The following is a 21,648-nucleotide window of genomic DNA, read 5'->3' as shown; positions in this document are numbered from 1 at the left end:
ACCCTGTAGCTACTCTCTGAAGTAGGCATATCATTACACTTAAAGTCAGGAAAGTGAGGTAAAGAGGAAAGAAAACAGAAATTGTGAAGACAATTTTGAAGAAAATCATTTGTGAAGAAAATTATAACTTAATGAATGAACCTGAAAATATATGTGAAAAATATACAGGGATTAGTGATCAAGTCTATGAATAAGAGAGAGAATCAGTAAGAAGTGGTAATCATGGAGATTTGCATGGTCATGATGGGTATCTCTCAATCTGCAGCATAATAATCTCCAATTTCTGCAACTCTCCTTGGGACATTGTTCTATGGGATTGTATTTTCTGCAGATAATCTAAAATTAAGATTATGCTGTATACATTATTCAAATACTCAACAACCTAATTGTTTAGTGTGCACATACTTACTATCCTCTGTTATACTTCTAAATGCGCTGAGGAAGATCTCACATGCTGTCTTTTTTCAATGCAGTATCTAGGCAGACAAACCGTAAATGTGAATATAAATTATTTAAAGGCTCCAGTTGAACACTATGCCTTGGAATTTTAGAGTACAGCCAAAGACAAAGTGGCTTCCTGTTGATTGTTTCATTTTTATTATTATGATATGGTAAGATTGTTGATAGTATTGTTTTCTTTCCATAGCTTTAGATAGCCTCATCTTTTATCATTTATTTTTTGGCTGGTGAAACAATGGTTTATTTAAATAGGAAAAAAAAAACATATTTTGTTATAAAAGATGTTTCAAAGCAAATGCTAGATAGATAGTCAATGTTTTTTCATATGTCTTGAAATGAGAAATTGATTGTCTTTTTAAAAATGACAGCTTGCTAAACCCTAAGGTAGCTGAAATTAGAATAACACAATCATCCATCTGTTGTTAGCTCCCTCAGGATTTCCATCCATTATAAAATTTGCAAATGTGGAAAAATCAAATTAGTTTGCCTGTTTATCCCCTTGAAAAAAAGGAAAGAACAAACAGAGAAAGTTGTACACATTTGCAGGTTTTAAATCCAGACAGGTATCTTCCCAAATCTTAATGAACTTTAACGTTTTGTTTGGCTTGATGCTCTGGAACAAGTTGGGGATTTTCTGTTACTCCGATACCTTCTTTTAAATGATAAATTAAATGGTCCTTTCAAGTTAGTAAGTATTTTAATTTTATCCCTTTTCTCTTTATATTGTTAATCAAAAGATTGGGGGAACATGTCAAAAAAAAATTTGCACTGTTTCTCTTTTTGACTATTAAACTATTTTTTAAACTTAATTTATATAAACACCTTTTATCCTTTCTTTGGATATTCAGCCAATATGGTCTTTTTTATCTTACATTTATGGAGCATGTTCGTGAGTATGCTCTATAAGTGAAAGTAAGTATTTAATATGAATGACCTTCTCTTCGAGAAGGTGGAATAGCATATACACTTAAGATGCCAAATTAAGTAAATTGTGGCATAATTAAGATAGAAAATAAAGAAATGAAGGAAAGCCAAAATTTTTCATCTTGGCTACTTCATTTCAGGTAATATGCTAGTAATATGTTAAGTATACTATTCGAATCGGGCTATCATCAAATGGGCAGTTTTGTCATGAATGTCACAGGCCATTTAGTGGAAAGAGAAGGGCCATAAGGGAAGATAAGAGGAGGAAGCGATAACGGAGCAGGAGGAATGGCACTAGGGGGGTGTCCTGGGCTATTATAGATGAAAGAAATAGGAGAGGGGAAGACTCTTGCAGGCAAGGGTAATTACATAATTAAAGACATAGAAAGAGAAATGCTTTTCCCTCGATAATGCTGACTAGGCCAATTAAAAGGCTGAGGCTTTTACAGAAGCTTGGTCTCAAGGAATTTAATCTATGTCATTAAAAATTGAATAAGATGGATAGATACAACCACATGTTAATAAAGAAGCAACAGAATCTGCAGACTGACTTTGGAGAAGGAAGAATGTAGGAGAAAGTATACTGATTGGTCGAGTTTTTTGGGTGATTGAGAATTCTCTGACATTACAACAGATGCAACAGGACTTCAGGAAAGTCAGTACACAGCCAAGCAGTAACTGCTTCTGCAAATATGGATTTATTCTCCAGTGGAGAAATTCTTTGCTTTTCTGAAAGCTTATTTTTTTTCCACATTGTTAGCCAGGCAGAATAGATTCAATTTCTTCTACCACTGCTCTATGTGCTAGCTTTGCAAACCAAAAATAAAACAGAATACATTATCAGAGTGAGTGATTTCAGTCAATATTGTAAATTTTTTCGACTCATTTTGTTCTGAGGCTATTATATTTATAATTAAAATGATTATTTATTTTACATAGTTGATTTAATATTAATGCTGAGATTGAATTAGGCATTATTAATAAGTAGGCTAAGTAGGATGCTACAGGTATCATTGTTGACTGACTTTTTCAACAACTTATTTTGTTATGCTTTTCATAATGACTCCAGAAGTAGAGAGTTACATCATTTGTTACTTGATTTAAATATACAGAAAACATTTTAAAGTTCATTTCTGTTTGTATCTCCACCTTCTAGTTTGATGTAAAGCACAATTTCTTTTGTTGTTGTACAATAGATGTTCATTTATGCATCCATTTACTCATTCATTCACTCACTCTTAGTATTATTACAAGCACACAGATCTGTATATTAATGAAGATAGATATTTCTCGTACTTAATCCAATTTTATGTGTACTAGAATTCTAAGTGTTATCTAATCTAACTTAAAATTGTCCTGGAAATAGTTTGTAAAAATCAATCTCGTCATCATGTCACATTATAATAGTTGATAGGACTTGGGTTAATACTGTGGCTATAGGAATATAGGAATATATAAAATCAGAATGTTTATCTTATTGAAACTATTTAAATTTTGTGAAATCAGCCAATGTCATCAATGCTATAGCCCTAGAATTTTGTGTTATTTAAACTTGGGAAATTAAAATACGATTAATCATAAAATGTAGGATCACCAGGAACAGGCTCAGGTATTGAAACAAAAAGAACTTCTGGTCACTACCCAAGTGAATTTAACCTGATTGCATTGTAGTGGACATTGACAAAAGCTGCATTTAAATTATAGCTTAATAAAAAAAAATGCTATTGATAAAACTGAGAAATTAAAATTATGGTGACTGTACAAATGATGATAAATAGTTTTTAAAATTGGCTATTTTGTGAGGATGAGGATAATTTGCAATTTATATGTTTTTGGTACCAAGTGATGAAACCTCAATCAACTTTTTTGTTTGTCTGTTTAAGCAGAAAATAAAGTAGAATCGTTGGCTCATATAAATGGCGTAAAGCTGTCTCCTTCCTCTGTCTGTCTGTCTCTCTCTGTCGTTGGATGTTGGATTTATTCCTCTCTACTGAAGACCTAGGGTACCTCATAGCCCCATGATTAATAGAGGGATGGGGGAATTCCATCTTCATTCTACTTTGAAAAATCTGGAGAACACATTGAGCCATCTTTCTTTCTTAACCTGTTGCTAGGAGAAGTGCAGAATTGGTATCCTTCTCCCCTATGGATAGAAGGTACATCTATTAGCACAGTAAGAGTTAATATATAGCAAGGAATTCTAAGTTAAATACGGTATAGCTTAACTGCTGTAATTACAGGGAAAATGTAACAATATTGCTAAGATCAAATTTAAATAAGTAAAATGCCAAAGTACTGTATCAAGAAATTAACTGACACTTCTGTCTGTCTGTCTGTTGTCCACCCGTCCTCCTTCTCCCTCCCCCGCCACCCCCTCTTTCTTTTCCATTAAGAAAATTACCACTCTAGGTAGCTGACCAACCAGTCTGGTTTGTCCCAGCCTGTGAGAGATTCCTGGGCCATGAGACTTTTAGTGCTAAAACCATGAAAGTCCTAGCCAAACTAGAAGTAGGTTACCTTAACTCTCGGAATGCTAAAAGATGAATTATTGCTGGTCCAACAAGTAGATGTTTGATAACAGTGATGTTTAATTTGTTCTTTCTTATCTCTGCAGATCTCAAGTCTACCCATATTTTAAGATTCAGTTTAAGTGCCACATCCTCCTAATCTATTCCTCTTCTGAATTCACATAACATTTTATCTGTACCATTTTTATTCTTTGTAGCACATTAAAACATCAGAGCTATCTGTATACGAATTTCATCTCTGACATTACATGGAAAGTTCTTTTCGTACATGATATATTATTTATCTTTTATCCCCATAGCTTATATCATGGTGCACCACACTATCAGAAAGGTTTATTAAAAGGTTTGAATCAGTTCATGAGTTAAGTAGATTATATTGATAGTATCAGATGCACCAGTGTGTAATGAGAGGGAAAGAAAACTTGTGATATGAGATTCAGAAAACCTAGCTTTTGGTCCTCTCTACCACTAGATAACTATGTGATTTTGGAAAATTCCTTTAATGTGTGTGCGTGTGTGTGCATGTGTGTGTGTTTGTGTGTGTGTGTGTGCACGCGCACAAATGCTACCATTTCTTCAGCCTAATATTAAGAGTTTCAACTTGACCTTTAGTGCTACCTAGTGATGTTTTTGAATGCTCATTGTTAGCTTAGTGATATGCTCTTCTCAAAGACTAATCCAAACTTTCAGCCTCCGCTGTAGTCTTCTGCACCTTTACAGCCTCTTCTCAACTTTCAATAGATGGTCACAATTCCTGCTTCACAGATCACAATGCTTGCTTTACAGAGAAAATCCACCTGCAGGAAGAAACTTGTTCTCTTTACCCTCATACATTTTTGTGCATTATAAGTAGAGCATTAATTATTCCTTTTTGACACTCATGTTTTAATCTTAAGAAGTAAACAGCCATACATATATATATACACATATATATGTATATATATATATATATATAAAATTTGTAATTCAAAACCCTATATACATGCTTAATGAAAGTGCAATATTCTAGACCATTTAGGGGTTAACAGCTTTTGTGTTTTGAGAACCAAGTAAAAATAGATTACTTTAAAACTATGATAAGTTGTTTGGTATTTAATAGTCCTTTAAATACTTTTTGTAGGAGAAAAGTTATTTGTAGAGTTTCCTGTTAGCCCCTTTGAAAATATAACTGACAGCTCTTAAAAGAACAAATTCATCAGTGTTTTCAAAATTCACATTAAAAATGTAAAAATATTGCTTTCATCAATTTTCAATTAAAATGTGATTATTATGCAGACTTTTATACATTTTTATAACCCAATTTTCTATTGTTTTTAGCTACTGATGCAAATGTGAAGAATGAAAATCTTTCATCTGTGCAGCAGCTTGGCATTAAAATGACTGTCAGGTATACCTGATATGTGCTTAATAGAGTTTAACAACAGACTATTTTGTATATTTTAAATGCAGAGTTATCATTTAGAAAATACTAACTTTATTTTGAGGATATGGACACATGATTAAATTATCTCTGCAAGTAAATCAGTTGTGGTTTATTTTTATTTCAGAGTTTAATTCCAGTATATTTAAGCCTCTATGACTATCAGGTTTTTTCTAAAAATAACATCATAAAAATCAGCACATTGGTAGCACAATCATGCCATTTTCTAAAATATGATTAAACTATCAAGATGTGGTGATAAGCACAAAATTACCTAAGGATAGTTGCAAAAAATGAATAAGCCAATTATAGTAGTTTGAATGTTTAGTACTCACATTATAATTTTCAAAAAATTGGAAAAGCTAAATGCAGACTGGGGGTTAAAGACTGAGTCCTTGATGCTCCCCCCATCCCCCATTCTTGCTTATTAAGTAGAGATCTTAATAGTCCTATTCTGAAGGATCATAATCAAATCTAGTTTTAAAAAGATACAGGCGAAATATGTTAAAAAGATTACGTTTTAATAAATCTATAATATTGTAATGAAAACTGGTACTAATGTTAGCTCACTCACCTTTATCTCATAGGAATATAATGCACTGATTATGTCTTGTGACCCTGTACTTGCTTTTTATTTAAATTCCCTATTTCTATTCTGATGTGGAATCCATAGGTAATAGAAGCAGGCTAGTCACATATTTTTAAATTCAATATAATGTCTTATTGGTAAGAAATAAATGGGAAGAGATTTATAATGAAATGCTTTTATGCAACTACAGTGTAAGACATAGCTGGCACTCGTATAGAAACATTGTGACTATGGCAGCTACAAATAGAGACTGATTTTATTTTGGTGCTTCAAATACTGTAAGAGAGTTGCCACTGGCAAAGTGACTCCAAAATGATAAACAAGTTTTAGTAAAGCTTCAAACAAACAAAGTACTATCTTTCTCTGAGTTACACATAGTTGCATTTAGTATGTATGGAAAAATATAGCAAAAACATTTTCAGATTTTATATAAAGCAGAATTAGTTTCAGGTCATTATAAATGGCTCTTTCATCTATGCATACATATACCAGGCAGGACACTTGCAAGTTGTTATCTTGTAAGACTCTCCCACGTCTCACCTCCTGGCCCTCAAGCACCAAGTACAAGTGCCCCAGTCACTATGACAATAAAAAAAAAAAAAAAAAAAAAATCCCCTTAAATTTTTGAAGTAGCACCTGGGGAAGTGCCATGCCATTTACAATCATGGGACTAGATGAACTCTAAAATTGCTTCTAGATTTGGTCAGTGTTATCTGTCAACATTCTGTGTTTTAGAATAAGTTCAGGGGCAAAAAAATGCTCATATTCTACTTGTACATATATGGTATCTACATTTTGTTCTCTCATTACTGATTTATTTTTCTTTAAAATTACCAGTATTTACCAGATAAATACTGCTAATCCAAATATATTGTAATTATCAGGAATATATATTGAGTGTTAATTTTTCCTAAGTGCTTTGTATAGCATAGTTATGCCAAAAGTAGAAATTTGAAAACTTAAAATCTTGGCATTTCAAAAGAACTACACTTTCATGGATTTCAAAAAAAATGAATTTGTAATACATGGCCTGACATTTTCTATTTTGTATGTTTTGTGGGTTTTTAATGTAGGTATGGCAAGTTCCTCAACCTGTTAAAAGATGGTGCAGAAAATGATCTTACGTGGGTTTTAAAGCACTGCGAGAGATTCCTGAAACAGCAGCAAGCTCCTATAGAATCTCCTCTTCATATCCTTTTCGAATGGATTCACAGTTCAATTTTTTAAATATTTTTTCATAATTCTTTGATTGGAGATACCTTAACACTTTTGTAATAAAATAATAATCTATATTAATGATTTATTTGTTATGTCTAAAATATTTTATATGCATTTTATTAAATTAAGAAGTGATTATTAAATTCAGTCTTAGCCTTTGAATCTTAAACTGAATAAAGTTATTAGAATATATTTTTACACATATATAAGAAAATTTTAAAAATAGGTTTAGTTAACCTAGAAAAAGAATATTCTAGACTTAGTAAATCTAGAGTAAGAAAAAGCCATATTTGTTATTTTATTTGGTTATATTTTAGAAATAAGATTTGACTTGAAGAAAAAATATATACAGACTATTTGCTTTTCTGAGTCTAAAAATGTATGCATTTTTTTTATACCTGATTATATTAGTAATTTAGCAGATAACCTGAACTAGAGAAAGGATGATACTATTGTGCTAATGACTTGAACAAGTGTGTTTCTACAAAGCAGATAATTTTTTCTCATTTGCTAGTGCCATTGGCCTCCACTAGACATTTAAGCACATAGTAAATTGTAATAGTAACTATGTAGTTTGTTATTAATAAAAGTTAGTTTTACATCAATAGCTTATGAATCAGTTATAAACAAAAGGAGGACTAAATATCATTAATATATCTTTTCTCACAGAGATCTTGGAAATGAATACTTATGGAATTGTTATATTTCATTTTATAAAATAAAATATAAAAGTTCCTTAACTGTGCTTTTCAGTCTGCCTGCAGGGGAATTATCCTGGTCATGACTGGTTTGTATCTTCTTTGTTCATGATAATGTTGGGGAACAAAGAGAAAACATTTCGATTTCTTCAGCAGTTCTCCAGGCTTCTGACCTCTGCTTTCCTTTGGTTGCCAAGACTACATATTTCTGTAAGACTCTTCAGTCTGTTTTTAAAAGAGTGTTTTAAATTTTAAGGCAAATTCTATTTTAATTCATTGGGATATTATTCATAAAGGACTCTGTATTAATTTATATTCATTTTCTACCTGGATGTTTTTGACTGATTCTCTTTGAAGATATAGATTTGACATTTTCTCAAATATTTGGTGTCTTACCTAATGGTAACTGAATGAAAGATTAATGGTAATAGATACATTATTAAATTTTAAACTTGAAATTTAGTAAATTATAAAATTCTATATGTAAAAAGAACTATTGAATGAATATATATTTTTGCTTTGTTAGAAAGAATTTTTTGGTTAAATTACAGTATAAGAAAATAATATATTAAGTCAAAATTGTAACCATATCCTATAGAGAAAAAAACATATTTTATACACATTTTGGGAACCGAATGAGTTTTGATCAAGGTATTATAGTGTATTTTTAAAGATTTTACTAGTCCCATGAAGTCTTAGAGTTTAGCTTAGAGGTAAACGCATCTCTCAAGTAATGTTTCTGTATTTTGTTTTACTCATCTACTTACTGCCATTTAAGATCTTCAATTTGGGGAAACTGTCTACTATATAAGCTAAGTTAATGCTTCTCAGACCTTTTCCATGACATGTTACGCATGGACAATGCAATCACATGGCACTTAAGGATAGCTAAGGGGGTTGGAGAGTATCTATGTGAAAGCAAACAAAGACATTTAATATATGTTTTTACAGTGTATATTAGTGATAAGGAAAATAAAAGCACAACATCAAGGAATACACTAAATATTGAAATTTTATGACTTTATGCTTGAAGTATCTATATGAAATTCTTGAAAAAGAGTTTCCAGTCAGCAAAACTATTTTCCTTCTGATAACCAGAATTTGAGCAATTCTTTAAATTATATATATATAAAAATTTAAATCTTACAGTTTCCCACTGTTCCATTTACAAATGCAATGTTGAAAATTCTTGATAATGAGTATTTTTAATTCATTCACACATTTTCATATCAAACATTCTTAAATGATGTCTACATCCCACTAGTCTTAACTATTCTACTTTAGTATGCAGATTGTGACACTGTCAAACATTACCAATGAACTGTTTTTAACCATTTTTTTTAAAGTTGCATTTCTACTTTGAATCTATAAACTTTTTTCATAACATTATTTCTTAACATAACAGCAGTGATGTTGTATTCTAATAGAATTTCTTCTTATAAAACAAATGAGGCAGGACTCTAGCAGCGTAGATTTTATTAGATTTACCATTTTGTTGGCATCATTTAATATGGCACATAGATCTGTAAATGTAATGGAGTGACACGTAACTTAGGGTTTTAGAATGCCTTGAGACTTTTCAGTTGGTTCAGCTATAACATCAAGGAAGACTTATACAGTGTCTTCTGTAGTACCATTCTTTCTTTTCAAGTACAAATATACCAAGTTGAATATTCTATTACCTATAGTTTGTTTTAGTGCTTCTTTATAAAACAAATAGCATTCTAATAAGATCTCTCTTCAGGGATTCTATCTAGAACAGTTAACCAAGTGAAGTTAGTAATGTCTATCACTAATAGTCACCACTCCATAGTATAAATTTTTTTATTTAATAATCTTTTGGATTGCTGTTTTTTTCTATGCCACTTGACTTGTCAGTGCATTCAAATTTAAATATACTTTTAAAAAGTGGCTAGTCTATTTTTTATTTTGTTCAGTCCATAGATTTCAAACATTGCATTGACAGTTTTTATGCAGGTTGATAAAAAAAAAGCATTTCTGCAGTGTCGTGAAACACGTTAGCTATTAATAGCACAAACTTGTCCACCTTCTTTAGCCCATCTCACAAATTGTAATCAATCTCAAAAGAGCTTCAACCATTCTTGCAGTCCCATATTCCCAACCTCATTATCTTGTTTTTTTTTTTCATTCGTACCATAACCTACATCAATTCCTAATACGTTGCTTAATTTATGTATTTGTTATTAATGCATTTAAGTGTAAGCTCTGTGAAGGCAGCGTTTTCTGTTTATTTACTAATGTGTCTCAAACTATAGCTTATAGTAATTAATAAATATGTGTTTAATGTATGAATTAATGTTTAAATAGTTATATGTAAAGGATATTATTAGGCTTATGTTACCTTAGAAAATGTATTTATAAAATATTAGATCCTCTGCATTCTTAATAATGTTGTAAACAAATTGCAACAAAACTCGGCCTAGATGAGCAGTATAGGAAATAATGAAATATTAATTTGAAGTTCTTAAAATTTTATAAACTATGCCTATCTACTGATGTGAGATAAAAATAATTTGAAAAATATATCCTTTGAAGCCACTTAGACCAGAAAAGCCTTTTAATGTACTGATATAATTAAATTATCTTCTATTATTTGTTTTTAAGAAAAAAAAACTTTTTAAATGATAAAAAAAAATCATTCTATATGGAATTTCATCAGAATCAGAGTTTGGCTAATTGTTAATATCAAAACTATTAATAAAATGATAAAGATACATCAAGAAATCATATATTTCTATGTAGGAATACCTAATCCCAAATAACAATTGTAATGTAACAATCATATATGCCTACTCTGTTAGTAAAAACATGAAAAAGGAGAACAAATTAAATTGAAATGAAAACAAGAATTTTAGTTATTTTTTCATTTAAGAATACTTGATATGTAAATATATGAATAGATTTAAAATCCATACTCACTATGAAAAGAATTTTCAACATTACCTTTGTAAATGGAAGAGTGGAAAATCTCTAAGATTTTTTTTTAATTATGTATAATTTAAGGAGTTGTTTGAATTCTGGTCATCAGAAGAATAAATTATTCATATACTCACAAAACTATTGATAAATCAGGCTAAATTAACTAGTATAGTTCAACACGAAGGTCATGGGATGATTATTTTATCTATATTTTATATTTACATATATACATGCACAGTTTACTCCTACTCCTCATAAGATAATAATTACCTAATCAAGAAAAGTTAGTGTTAAAAATGTTAATAAAATTTAAATAACACATTTAGATTTTTTTAAAACTTTTTTTATATAATCTCCCAGCTTTTGGCGTGGTACCACATGGTAGCACTGTCCTTAACAATGTTTTTGTGCCCCTCCATCCAGAGAGCCAGGGGCCCTGTTTCCTCCTCTCTAGAAAATAAAAGTTTAGACTTCTGCCCAGGTGCCAGGGGAGGTCAGCTGCCCAAAGATTCATCCAATCCTTCTTATTTTATCCCCTTTCTCTTTATTACCACTTCCAAAGATTTCTGGTCATCAATTCCTGAAGCTTTTGAGGATTCTTCAGGGTAAATTTGATTGGTTTTCAGTTTAATTGGTTGTTCACCCATCTGCATGATGCACATGCCACACAGGGCACAGGTTCACTGCAGTACTGAAGCATGCCCTGTCCTCAGCCCACAGATCCCCAGAGTGCAGGACTGGACTGGACGGGACTGGTTTGGATCAGTTCAGATTGGTTTGGAGCATTGTCTTTCTAATTGGCTCTTCCTGATTAATCTCCATAGCCACCTCGAACTATATTTTTCTTAGTGTCAGGAATAAAATGACTCATCAGAGTTACCTAAAAAGGTAGAAAAAACTTAAAAAAATTACTTACTATGTTTCATTTTTTTAAAGCACATAGCTTTTATTTTTAATCATTGAAGTAAAATATTCTGAGGATTTGTTCTTTTATAAAGTGTTTCATATTATGCCACCTTCTAGTATATCCCAAGCCAAAAGTTTTTACTGATGATTTTTTCACAATTTTAGCATAGTTTATATATTAGTTAATATGTTGTTTAGGTAGCATAGCAAATGCTTGTATTCTACCTGCTAAATCCAATATTCTGAATTTTATTTGGAGTTATCTTTATTAAGAATTATTTTTATTAAGTTATCTTTATTAAGAGTTACCATCATTTTAGACGGTTGTGACTAAGCACAATGCATCAAAACACAAAGTAAAACAAACATAATTTATAAATTGATGATTTAGAAGGCTCTTTTATTCATGTGTCTCAGCTGTCATCGATCTAGCTTTATAAATACCATTTACTATAAATTAGGGTCATGAAATGGGACTTAATAGACCAATTAATAAAACATTATTATAACTGAATTTGCTACAGTTACTGTGAGCAATCATTAGCGTATTTTCTTGATGGTAGGAGTTTGTATTGGTTACCAAAAAGTATGGCATAATTTCTTACAACAGAGTATAATCTGTAAGAGTAGAAGAACTCTTGCCTTATATTCGAGAGTCTATTACATAATAATGATTGTTAATTAATTAATCTTTTGCCACCATTTCTTAACAGACCACTCTAAATATGTCATTTTCAATGCAACATAGATACCGTATAAGAATTATTTCCTATACATACAATTCTTCTACCACTATTATATTTAAATTAGCTGTATATTTACTAATTCTCAATTTCTTTCTTTTCTGCAGAGGTACCTACCCATTGACACTCTAGAATCTGGCATCCATCCAATATATTTTTGCAGCACTCACTATATTGAAATGCTACTGAAGACAGAGGTGCCACTTGTGTTTTCAGCTTTCCACATGTCTGGTTTTGCACCGTCACAGGTAATCCATTACAGAGTAGCATTTCTTAAACTTCCAGACCTCAGTGTCCTTAAAGAATACTACATTCTCATCAAATATGTAGGAAATATATTTAAATAAAATCATTTTTGTAACTATTTGTACCTTTGTGTTTAAATCCCTAAACCGACCTTTTCTCCTTAGGTATATTATAATATATAGGTTTACTTTATAGTAGATCTTTGGCAATCATAGAATTTGAGTTCAAGTGTAGCTATTCAAAGATATAGACATTCTGAAAGCCTTGACATGTAGGCTTTTTAGTGGCAATAATATCTGCTTCATACAAGAATTCTTATCCACAGTGAATATCTGGTATGTGAAATACTGTGTCTTATCTAAAAAGAAAGCATAGCATCCTGTTTCTGCTGTTGGGATCCGGGAAAGCTTAATGATTTTCCTAGGACCTAGCACTGTGTATGTGGTCACATGCAATGGCCACAGATGTCTCCTTCCTGTGCATAGTCAGTCCTTCATTAGTGGAAGTGTGGATTATTTTCTCATGATGCGTAATTGGACTAAAACAAATATTTTAGAGCTTAAACTTTTTTCTGTTTTTAGAATTAAATCTTTAAGTCTGAGTGCCAGAAATTAGAAATACTTAATCAAAAGATTTGAATACTTTTAAGACTCTTGTTGCATATTATGAAATCACTTTGATTTTACTCTTCTAACAGAAATTAAGAGAGTATCTATTCTTCAGAACTGGATATTTGTCTACTTTAAAACTAATCACTAAATTAATAAGTGAAAATTCTTTCTAATTTTCAATTTTTTTTTTTTTTTACCATTAGTGAGGTTGATTAGCATTCCATAATTTTAACTGGTTGAATTTTATTAATTGCTTCCTGTCTCAGTGTGCTTCTTATTGATAGGTACATATTCTTTAAATGTAACCTCCACTACTCAAATCAATTCCTGAGTTACATATTTTACTTATTTACTATTGTAATGGACTATTATTTACTTCTGTAATTTTATTTAAAGTTGTATTATTTGCTGTTGTATTGTAACTTTATATGATGTCTTAATATTGGGTAGGAGTAAGCCTACCATTTTTTTCCTAACTCTAAAAAAGTTAAGTTACCTATTTCTATTTATGTATACTTTAAAGTGCTTTTGGACAGTTCACTCAGCCTTCCTAGGAACAATACGTTTTTTCACTTATTTTCTTTGTATTGTATTTTACAAAAATTGTAGTAGTTTTTTTCCATATATATATATATATATATATATATGTTGCATTTCTCATTACAGATATTTCTAATTAGTGTATCTTGAGATCTCACTTTTAATTTTTCTCTAATTATTAATTAGTGAAGTCAATCATTTTTTATATTCGTTAGGTCATACATTTTTTTCTAGATTTGTATTAATGTTTTTCTTCCAACTTGCTAATGTACTTCTTTTCTGCTTCATTTTTTCACTAAATTATATATTTTTTTTCCAGAATAATTCTAAATAATAATGACTGACTTGTTTTAGACTTGAATTATTGGGAAATCATTCAGATTTCACCCTTAAGTAGTAACTATTCATTGGAAATAGTTATTCCATGTCATGCTGTGGAAGAATCTTTCTAGTCTTGTAAAGTATTGAATTTTATTTCCTTTTAATCAAGTGAAAATGTTGAATTTTGTCAAGTTCCTTTATGGTTAAGAGTATCTTGATCTTAGAACTTACTTGATTTGTTTATATGACATATTAATAGATTTCTTAATAGTAAACTATCCCTCATTCCCATGGATTTGTTTTACTGGAACACTTTCCCTCTTAATCAGACAAGAGTTTTTAACATTATGATATATACTTTTTATACCTATTTTGAAGAGCCCTTATTTCATTTACTACATTTACTTGCATCAAATTACTCTGCTTGTTGAGTTTTACATTTCCTGTAGTTAATAAGTCTAAATATAGCAAAGAATTGCATGTAGTGGAAAGGAACACTCTTCCTCAGCCAATTCTAGCTCTTACTATGTACTTAAAACATTTCTGGGAATTTAGAATTGCAATATGTTAAATTTTGGTTGAAAGTAATTACTTAAATATTTACTATAAACTCAACAATCCATTCTTTCAATTCTTCTAAATATTCAAGCCAGGGATCAATAGGTTCCTGAGAGTTCTTTTTTTGCCAATCTAATATTGATTAATACAATATATATTGTCTAATACCTCCAATCATTTGCTAGTTCTTGACATATATCCTTTAATTTACAAATGAACTACCAAAGACTGGTAAAACCTGCAGTACCTCAGGCCCCACTGTATCAATTTGGTATCTAACATTTTGTCAACTCTTTATCCAATTTGATATATCTTTATCGATTTGAAACTGCTTACATGTAGCAAGCAGATTTGCCTAATAAAAACCACTATATTATTTCTGAGCAGTAATGTTATGTTTCTTAAATTATGGTATATATAAAAGCCATTTTAATGGCTCCCTTTGTGAGCTAATCATTTTGTTTTGAGTATATATCATTGCTTTGTTATTATTTTCCATTTTACTGCTAATTATAAAATATAAAAACTAATTTTAAGTAACTAAATGGGTATATGTGGTTAAGTAATTATTTGGATATAATTTTTGTATTTCAAAGCTTATTCATTTTAACCTAATTAGAAGCCGTGCTTTTTGAAGCTGTTAATTTATAGACACTAAGGGATTGGTATTGGTGATTAATGAAGGATTTGTGGATAGGCTGCTAAATAAAATACACGGCTCTCTAGAGTAAAAGTAATAAATTCAACGAGAATAAAAAGATTAAATTTATTTATATATATATATATATATATATATATATATATATATATATATACACACACACATATATTGATTAGAATTTCTTTTAAGAGGTTGGAAAGGAAATTGAAATTCAAATATATTTTCTTTTTAAATTAACAAAAATCACATATTCTAATTAACTTTTTGACCAGTTTTACCTTTGTTAAAAAAAAAGAAACTTTCCTTATTGTACTTTATTAACTTTCCTGACTTAAGAAGTACCATGAATCTTTAAAGATTTATCTCTTGTACTTCCTTGGGGACAGCACACTGCATATCATTGATTATTATAAAGTACTGTGTCAGCAAATGGGCTAACATGGATAATCCTCAAAATATACTCTAGAAAACCCTCTTGTTTTTTTCTTTTTTTGCCGGTCCCCAAAACTAGCACTACCATGAAAGCAGAATCATAGAATATTTTGTCATTTCATATTTTGCAACAGTTATTTCTGAAAACGTAAAACTACACAAATGCAAAGTGAAATATCAAGACTGGGACTGCCCCTTCTTCAGAGTCATATTTACAGATGTGTATGTCCCAAGCTTTGCCTTTCCTCAAGTGGCTAATGTTGCTACTTGAAATGATGCCTTCTCCCTCCTTGTGCCTCATCTTTACTTGTCGGTACTTATCCTTGAATGTCTGTCCAAATAGAAACTTTTTAGATCACCTACAAGTACCTGATTCTGCATTGCTTTGAGTTCGAATACTGCTTCTATACTTCTTTTCTAGAAGAAATACACATCTTGCTTTCTGGAATAGTTTTTCATAACCTTTAACTCTCTCTTATTAGTTGAAGTTTCTTAAAGGTATGTGTGCCTGACTTATCTTCAGGTCCTTTGAGTGAGTGACACATTTTCTTGCTTAGAAGTGAAATAAAAATATTATATTTTATATATAACAACCTTTGTATTATAAGAAGTGTGTTTCTAGACCTTATTTTATTTAAAATTTTAACTTCATGTGACAGATGGATAAAATCAGTATCAGTTAAGTGAATTGACTTAGGTCATCCCGATAAGAGACTTCACTTAAAACCACATATTTTCATTTTGAAATCAGTTTTCTTTCTTACATTACTAATATTCTTTTTATGCTGAGAACAAATAAAATAAGGCCAGTATAAATGTTAAATATAGTGTTTTTGAATCATAAAACTTGATCATTTAGATCATACCTACTTTGGCTTATCAAGTATCCATAAGTAACTGCTCTAATTAAACTTTTTTTTTTTAACTTAATTCTTAAGGAATTCTTTAAAGATTGATTTAAAAAAAATCTGTGTACAAGTGAGAATAATTTAGCTCAGATAAAATAATTATGTTTATCTTAACGTTGTATCTTAATGTCTTTTGGCATAAACTTAAGTATGGTTGAAGGGCAAAATTTCCCAGGAAGGCTTGGTATGTTTGGTGCAAGTGATTTTTCTTCCTTATAAACCTAAAAGCCATTTAAATGTTTTAAAGTGTAATTATATCTAAGGAACATTGGATTTTGTTTTACTATAGTTGTTTTTACTATTAAAAACAAATACAATTAGCTCATTTTACTTTCTTTGTAAACCATTTCATAAACTTAATATTTTTTCAATAAATACAAGGACTTGACTGCTTGGTTTTTAAAATATAGTACTTTTTTTTCCTGAAACTTACAAGAGAAAATTTGGCAATTTCTAGCAAAAATCACATGTGTATTTACCCATTAACTCAACAATGCCATTTATAGAAATCTATACCAAGATACACTGACAAAATTTTGAAAATACATACACACAAATATGTTCTTACAGCACTGTTTATAGTATCAAAAGACTAGAAACAATGCAGATGTCTATGAATAGGGGTTTAGGTAAATAAATTATGGCTTATCCACACTGTAGTACTATGAAGTTGTAAAAAGAATTAGAAATATCTCTGTATATCGCTGTGGTATGATATAGAGGATGTTTTTGTTAAGTAATAAAATGATGGAGAAAAAAGTGTTTAAGAAAGGATGGGGATACAAATATGAGTACAAAAGTGCTTATATTAAAAACATAAAAGAGTCTATGTCTATGCCACCCTGAATAAGCCCAATCCAGTCTGATCTCAGAAGCTAAGCAGGGTTGGGCCTGGTCAGTACTTAGATGGGAGACCACCTAGGAAGACCAGGTATTGTAGGTGTAAAAAATAAAAAAATAAGGGATTGTAAGCTGACAAGGTCCTTGCAATCTGTGAGGTCAACCAAGGGTGCCTCGTCTAAAAAAAAAAAAAAAATGTACCATGTACCACATTTTTTTAAATGATTGCTTTTAGGGATAGGGAACAAATGCACCGAAGAACCAGGGAATATACCTTGCTTTGTATTTTTACTTTGGAGTTATTTCAATATTTTATATAATAATATAATTACATATAAGTAATCAACTAAATACATTTTGTCCCTAAGAATATAAAGTCAAAGTGAATCAAATCAGCTTGTACCCACTTGATGGTATAACCTCATGAGAAGTAATTTAACTGTACATACCAAGTGACATGTCATCTAAAGACAAAGAGAATGGCAAAAATAGTGTGTTCTAAGTAATATTGCTTGTGGTAGTGTTCGTATTACTGTTTTAAGATTACTTTTTTTTCTTATAACTGTAATGAAAAGTTGAAAAGTTATGTTGATGCTGTTGGTAACTGAGATTTTGGATGTTTTAAAATAAACGCTGATATAATTTATAGCAACTTATGTATTTTATCTTAAAATTCTTAAGGAGTAGGGAGGCAAATGGACTTGAGACATATCCACCAATCAAAATTTTGAAGCTATGATAGATCTGGTTCATGTGATATTTTCTTTCTCTGTCTGTCTCTCTGTCTTATCTCTCTCTCTCAGTAAAGATGTTAATGAAAAAGTTTATCAAAGCTTATTTAGACACATACTACTTCCTTTGTCCTGTTGGAACCCAAGTCTATCAGCTAATTTGTAGACCAATGCATTTTTATACAGGTAGAGAAATTATTTGCTCAAGGATTAAAAACTGACTCATAGTTCAACACTTTTCAAGGGGAATAGTGTTTTAAAATTCTATTATAATTTAACAATTCTAAAGTATCTTTCACATAGAATAACAATAGTAGACATAATTTCTTCCAAGTGAAGAGGGTCATGTTTTTGAAAAGTGTATGTCTCTCTTTTTTAAATATAAGGTCCATGAGAACAGGGACTAAATGTATTCTGTTCACTTAAAAATTATAATTTTTTTTTATATATTAGGTACTTGTTAAATACATGTTAAATGAATAATAAATATCTACCTTTGTTACAGAATAACATATATAGCACTTTATATATTTTCAAAGTATTTTTAGTTATTTCTCATTTTCCTCCTCAAAATTTACCATGTGTAGAAAAGACAGGTATTATCTCTATTTAATGGAAGATAAATAGACAATTACAGAAAATAGAAGGGAACATATTTGTAAAGAAGAATCTTATACCTGAGAACAGAATATAGTAAAAAACAGAAGAAAATTTGGTCTTATGTAGTTGGCATTATCGATAACAAAATAAGAAATATGACCAGAAGATGAGATGAAAAGATATACCCATATGTCTAAAATTAGAAATTAATTGTTGGCATAAGTAATAAATATGTAAAACAAAAATTCAATAATAGCATGTAGAATTGGCTGAATTTTATCCCCCCAAAATTCATATGTTGTACTTCTAACCCCTAATACCTCAGCAGGTGATTATTTAGAGATAGGGTCTTTAAAAGTGGTAATTAGGTTAAAATGAGGTTATTAGGGTATGCCTTAATCCAGTATGATTGACGTCCTTATAAGAATAGGAAATTTGGACACAGACATGTACAGAGAGTAGACTATGTGAAAATATGAGAAGGCTGCCATCTACAAGCCAAGGAGAAGTCTCCCAATAAACCACTCTTGCTGACACCTCGAATATGGACTTCTTCGTAATTCTGAGAAGATAAATTTCTGTTGTTTGTCACCTATTTTTTAGTGCTTTATTATGTAAACTAATAAACCATGTAAACCATTAGTTTACTGCCACCCAGTAAACTAATATACCACGTAAAAGGCGGTTAAAAGTGGAATCGGCACCCCCAAAAATTGAATCAAGGATATAAGAACACATTTTAGAAACTTTATTTAAAAATATATTTTTAAAGGGACATAATTATAGAGCAATAAAAGAAAAATTTGTTTTTCTGTATCTTTTCTAGTTATGACAGATTGAGATAAACCACCATACCTGTTCTTATTCCCTCCTCCCCACCTCCCTAAAACATAAAATTATGGAAGAGAGGGTCAATAAAGGAAACCTTCAGTGGTAAATTGTTAATCATAATGAAAATTAAAATACTGGAAAGTAAATGTCTTAGTTTCCTAAGACCGTAGTATCAAAGCATTATGAGTTGGGCTGCTTTAAAAAAGCAGAAATTTATTATCTCACAATTTTGGAGGCCAGATATCTGAAATCAAAGTGTTGACGAGGCTATATTCCCTGTGAACATACCAGAGAAAAAACTGTTTGGTGTTTCTTTTCTAGCTTCTAATAGCCTTAGGTCTTTCTTGGCTTATAGGTGCATCAGTCATCTGTCTTCATGTGTGACATTCTCCCCGTGTGACTTTTCTGCATCTTCCCTCTGTGTGTGGCTGTCTCTATGTCCAATTTCCCCCTTTTCGTTTGGATACCAGTCATACTGGAATAAAGCCCACTCTAATGACCTCATTTTAACTTGATTACTTCTGTAAGTACCCTGTTTTCTAAAAATGTCACATTCACAGGTACTAGGGGTTAGGACTTTGACATACTTATTGTGGGGATACATAATTCCACCCATAACATTAATGTACCAAAATATTAATTTCCGAGTCACTTAATTTCTGAGTCATTGTTATCTTTTTCTTAAAACTTTTCTGTTTTTTTCCGCAATGGGCATATACTGCTTTTATAATCTGAACAAGCATAATTTAATGAGTAAGATAAATGATTTTTTTAAAGTCATTTTTAAATTTTTCTCCACATTAGCTCTCAGTTTTTATGTTATATAATTCTGTTTGGATTAAAGTGTTTTCTGATTCAGCAAGAGTCCATTTGCATTAATGTAACATTCAGCAATCTGTCATCTGCATAATTATACATCTGTGATTATAGGTAGGATAGAAAAAACTCCCATCTCTGAATTAAAATAGTCTTTTAGCATTTGTTATTTGTAGAGAGCAGACTGGTATTATGAGTAAGAGGAGGACAATATGAATAAAGAAGGGAGTTAGCAATTGGTATTTGAGCAGTGTGAACACCATGTTATCTCCGAAGTCCTGAGTTCCAAGACCATGAAAGTGTTAAGCAAATAGGTGAAGCATCCTTGTTAGGCTTGTATACACAGAATATCTTTATGTTTTGATTAAATGCTAACTTCTTCATTGGTTTAGTGTGAGTTATTGGTCATTGCTTTTTGAAAGTCAAATATGGTCTTATAAGCTTTTTAATGAACTGACTTCTTTTTTTCTAGATTTGCCTTCAATGGATAACCCAGTGTTTTTGGAATTATTTAGATTGGCTAGAAATCTGCCACTATATTGCTACTTGTATTTTCCTTGGCGCTGATTATCAAGTATATATCTGTATAGCTATATTCAAACATCTACAGCAAGATATTCTTCAGCACACTCAGACTCAAGATTTGCAGGTTTTCTTAAAAGTAAGTGTCTTGGAGAAAATGATTATGAGTTAATAGCTGACTTTGATAAGGTACTTCATGTCAGATACTTTTCTAGATGCTCATCCAATCCTAAAACAACCTTGAGAAGTTGGTACTATTATCATCCTCATTTTAGAGAGAAGGAAACTGAGGCACCAAATTAATTTCTCAGAATTATATAGGTAGAGAATGATGGAGCTGGGATGTGAGGTTAAGCTATGTGAATCCAAAACTTTGCTTTTAACCAGTATGCTGTGCCAACATACATTTTGTTTATATATTTCTATATCTTACGTGATCAATTAATGTTTAAGTAACTGTGTTAATACAGAGGTCTGATACTTTAAAAACATTTAATATAATTTCTTATGCCTTCATAGTCTATACTCTTCTAAACATCTATTTTTATGAAAGGTTTTCTTATAAGATTATCACGATACTATTTTTAAAAAGTCACTACCATATAG

At 30.7% G+C, this 21,648-nt stretch overlaps 1 protein-coding gene and 1 pseudogene across 6 annotated transcripts in view; both read left to right on the top strand.

Moving 5' to 3' along the window:
- Positions 1-21,648, top strand: part of TBC1D32 (TBC1 domain family member 32) — a 189,301-nt gene that overhangs the window by 158,920 nt on the left and 8,733 nt on the right. For all 6 annotated transcript variants that reach the window (XM_016153837.2, XM_016153846.2, XM_016153852.2 and 3 more), the window contains 5 exons: positions 5,229-5,298; positions 6,994-7,109; positions 7,892-8,046; positions 12,533-12,673; positions 20,993-21,181. In XM_016153837.2, the coding sequence (XP_016009323.2) occupies positions 5,229-5,298; positions 6,994-7,109; positions 7,892-8,046; positions 12,533-12,673; positions 20,993-21,181 (671 nt within the window). The remainder of the gene's footprint in view (positions 1-5,228; positions 5,299-6,993; positions 7,110-7,891; positions 8,047-12,532; positions 12,674-20,992; positions 21,182-21,648) is intronic.
- LOC118605082 lies at positions 17,527-17,645 on the top strand (annotated as a pseudogene).

The sequence above is a fragment of the Rousettus aegyptiacus genome, unplaced genomic scaffold (assembly GCF_014176215.1).
Source record: "Rousettus aegyptiacus isolate mRouAeg1 unplaced genomic scaffold, mRouAeg1.p scaffold_m13_p_1, whole genome shotgun sequence".
In the NCBI taxonomy this organism is placed as follows: Eukaryota; Metazoa; Chordata; class Mammalia; order Chiroptera; family Pteropodidae; genus Rousettus; species Rousettus aegyptiacus.
The sequence above is the reverse complement of the archived record's forward strand: the minus strand, read 5'-3'. Positions and strand labels throughout refer to the sequence as shown.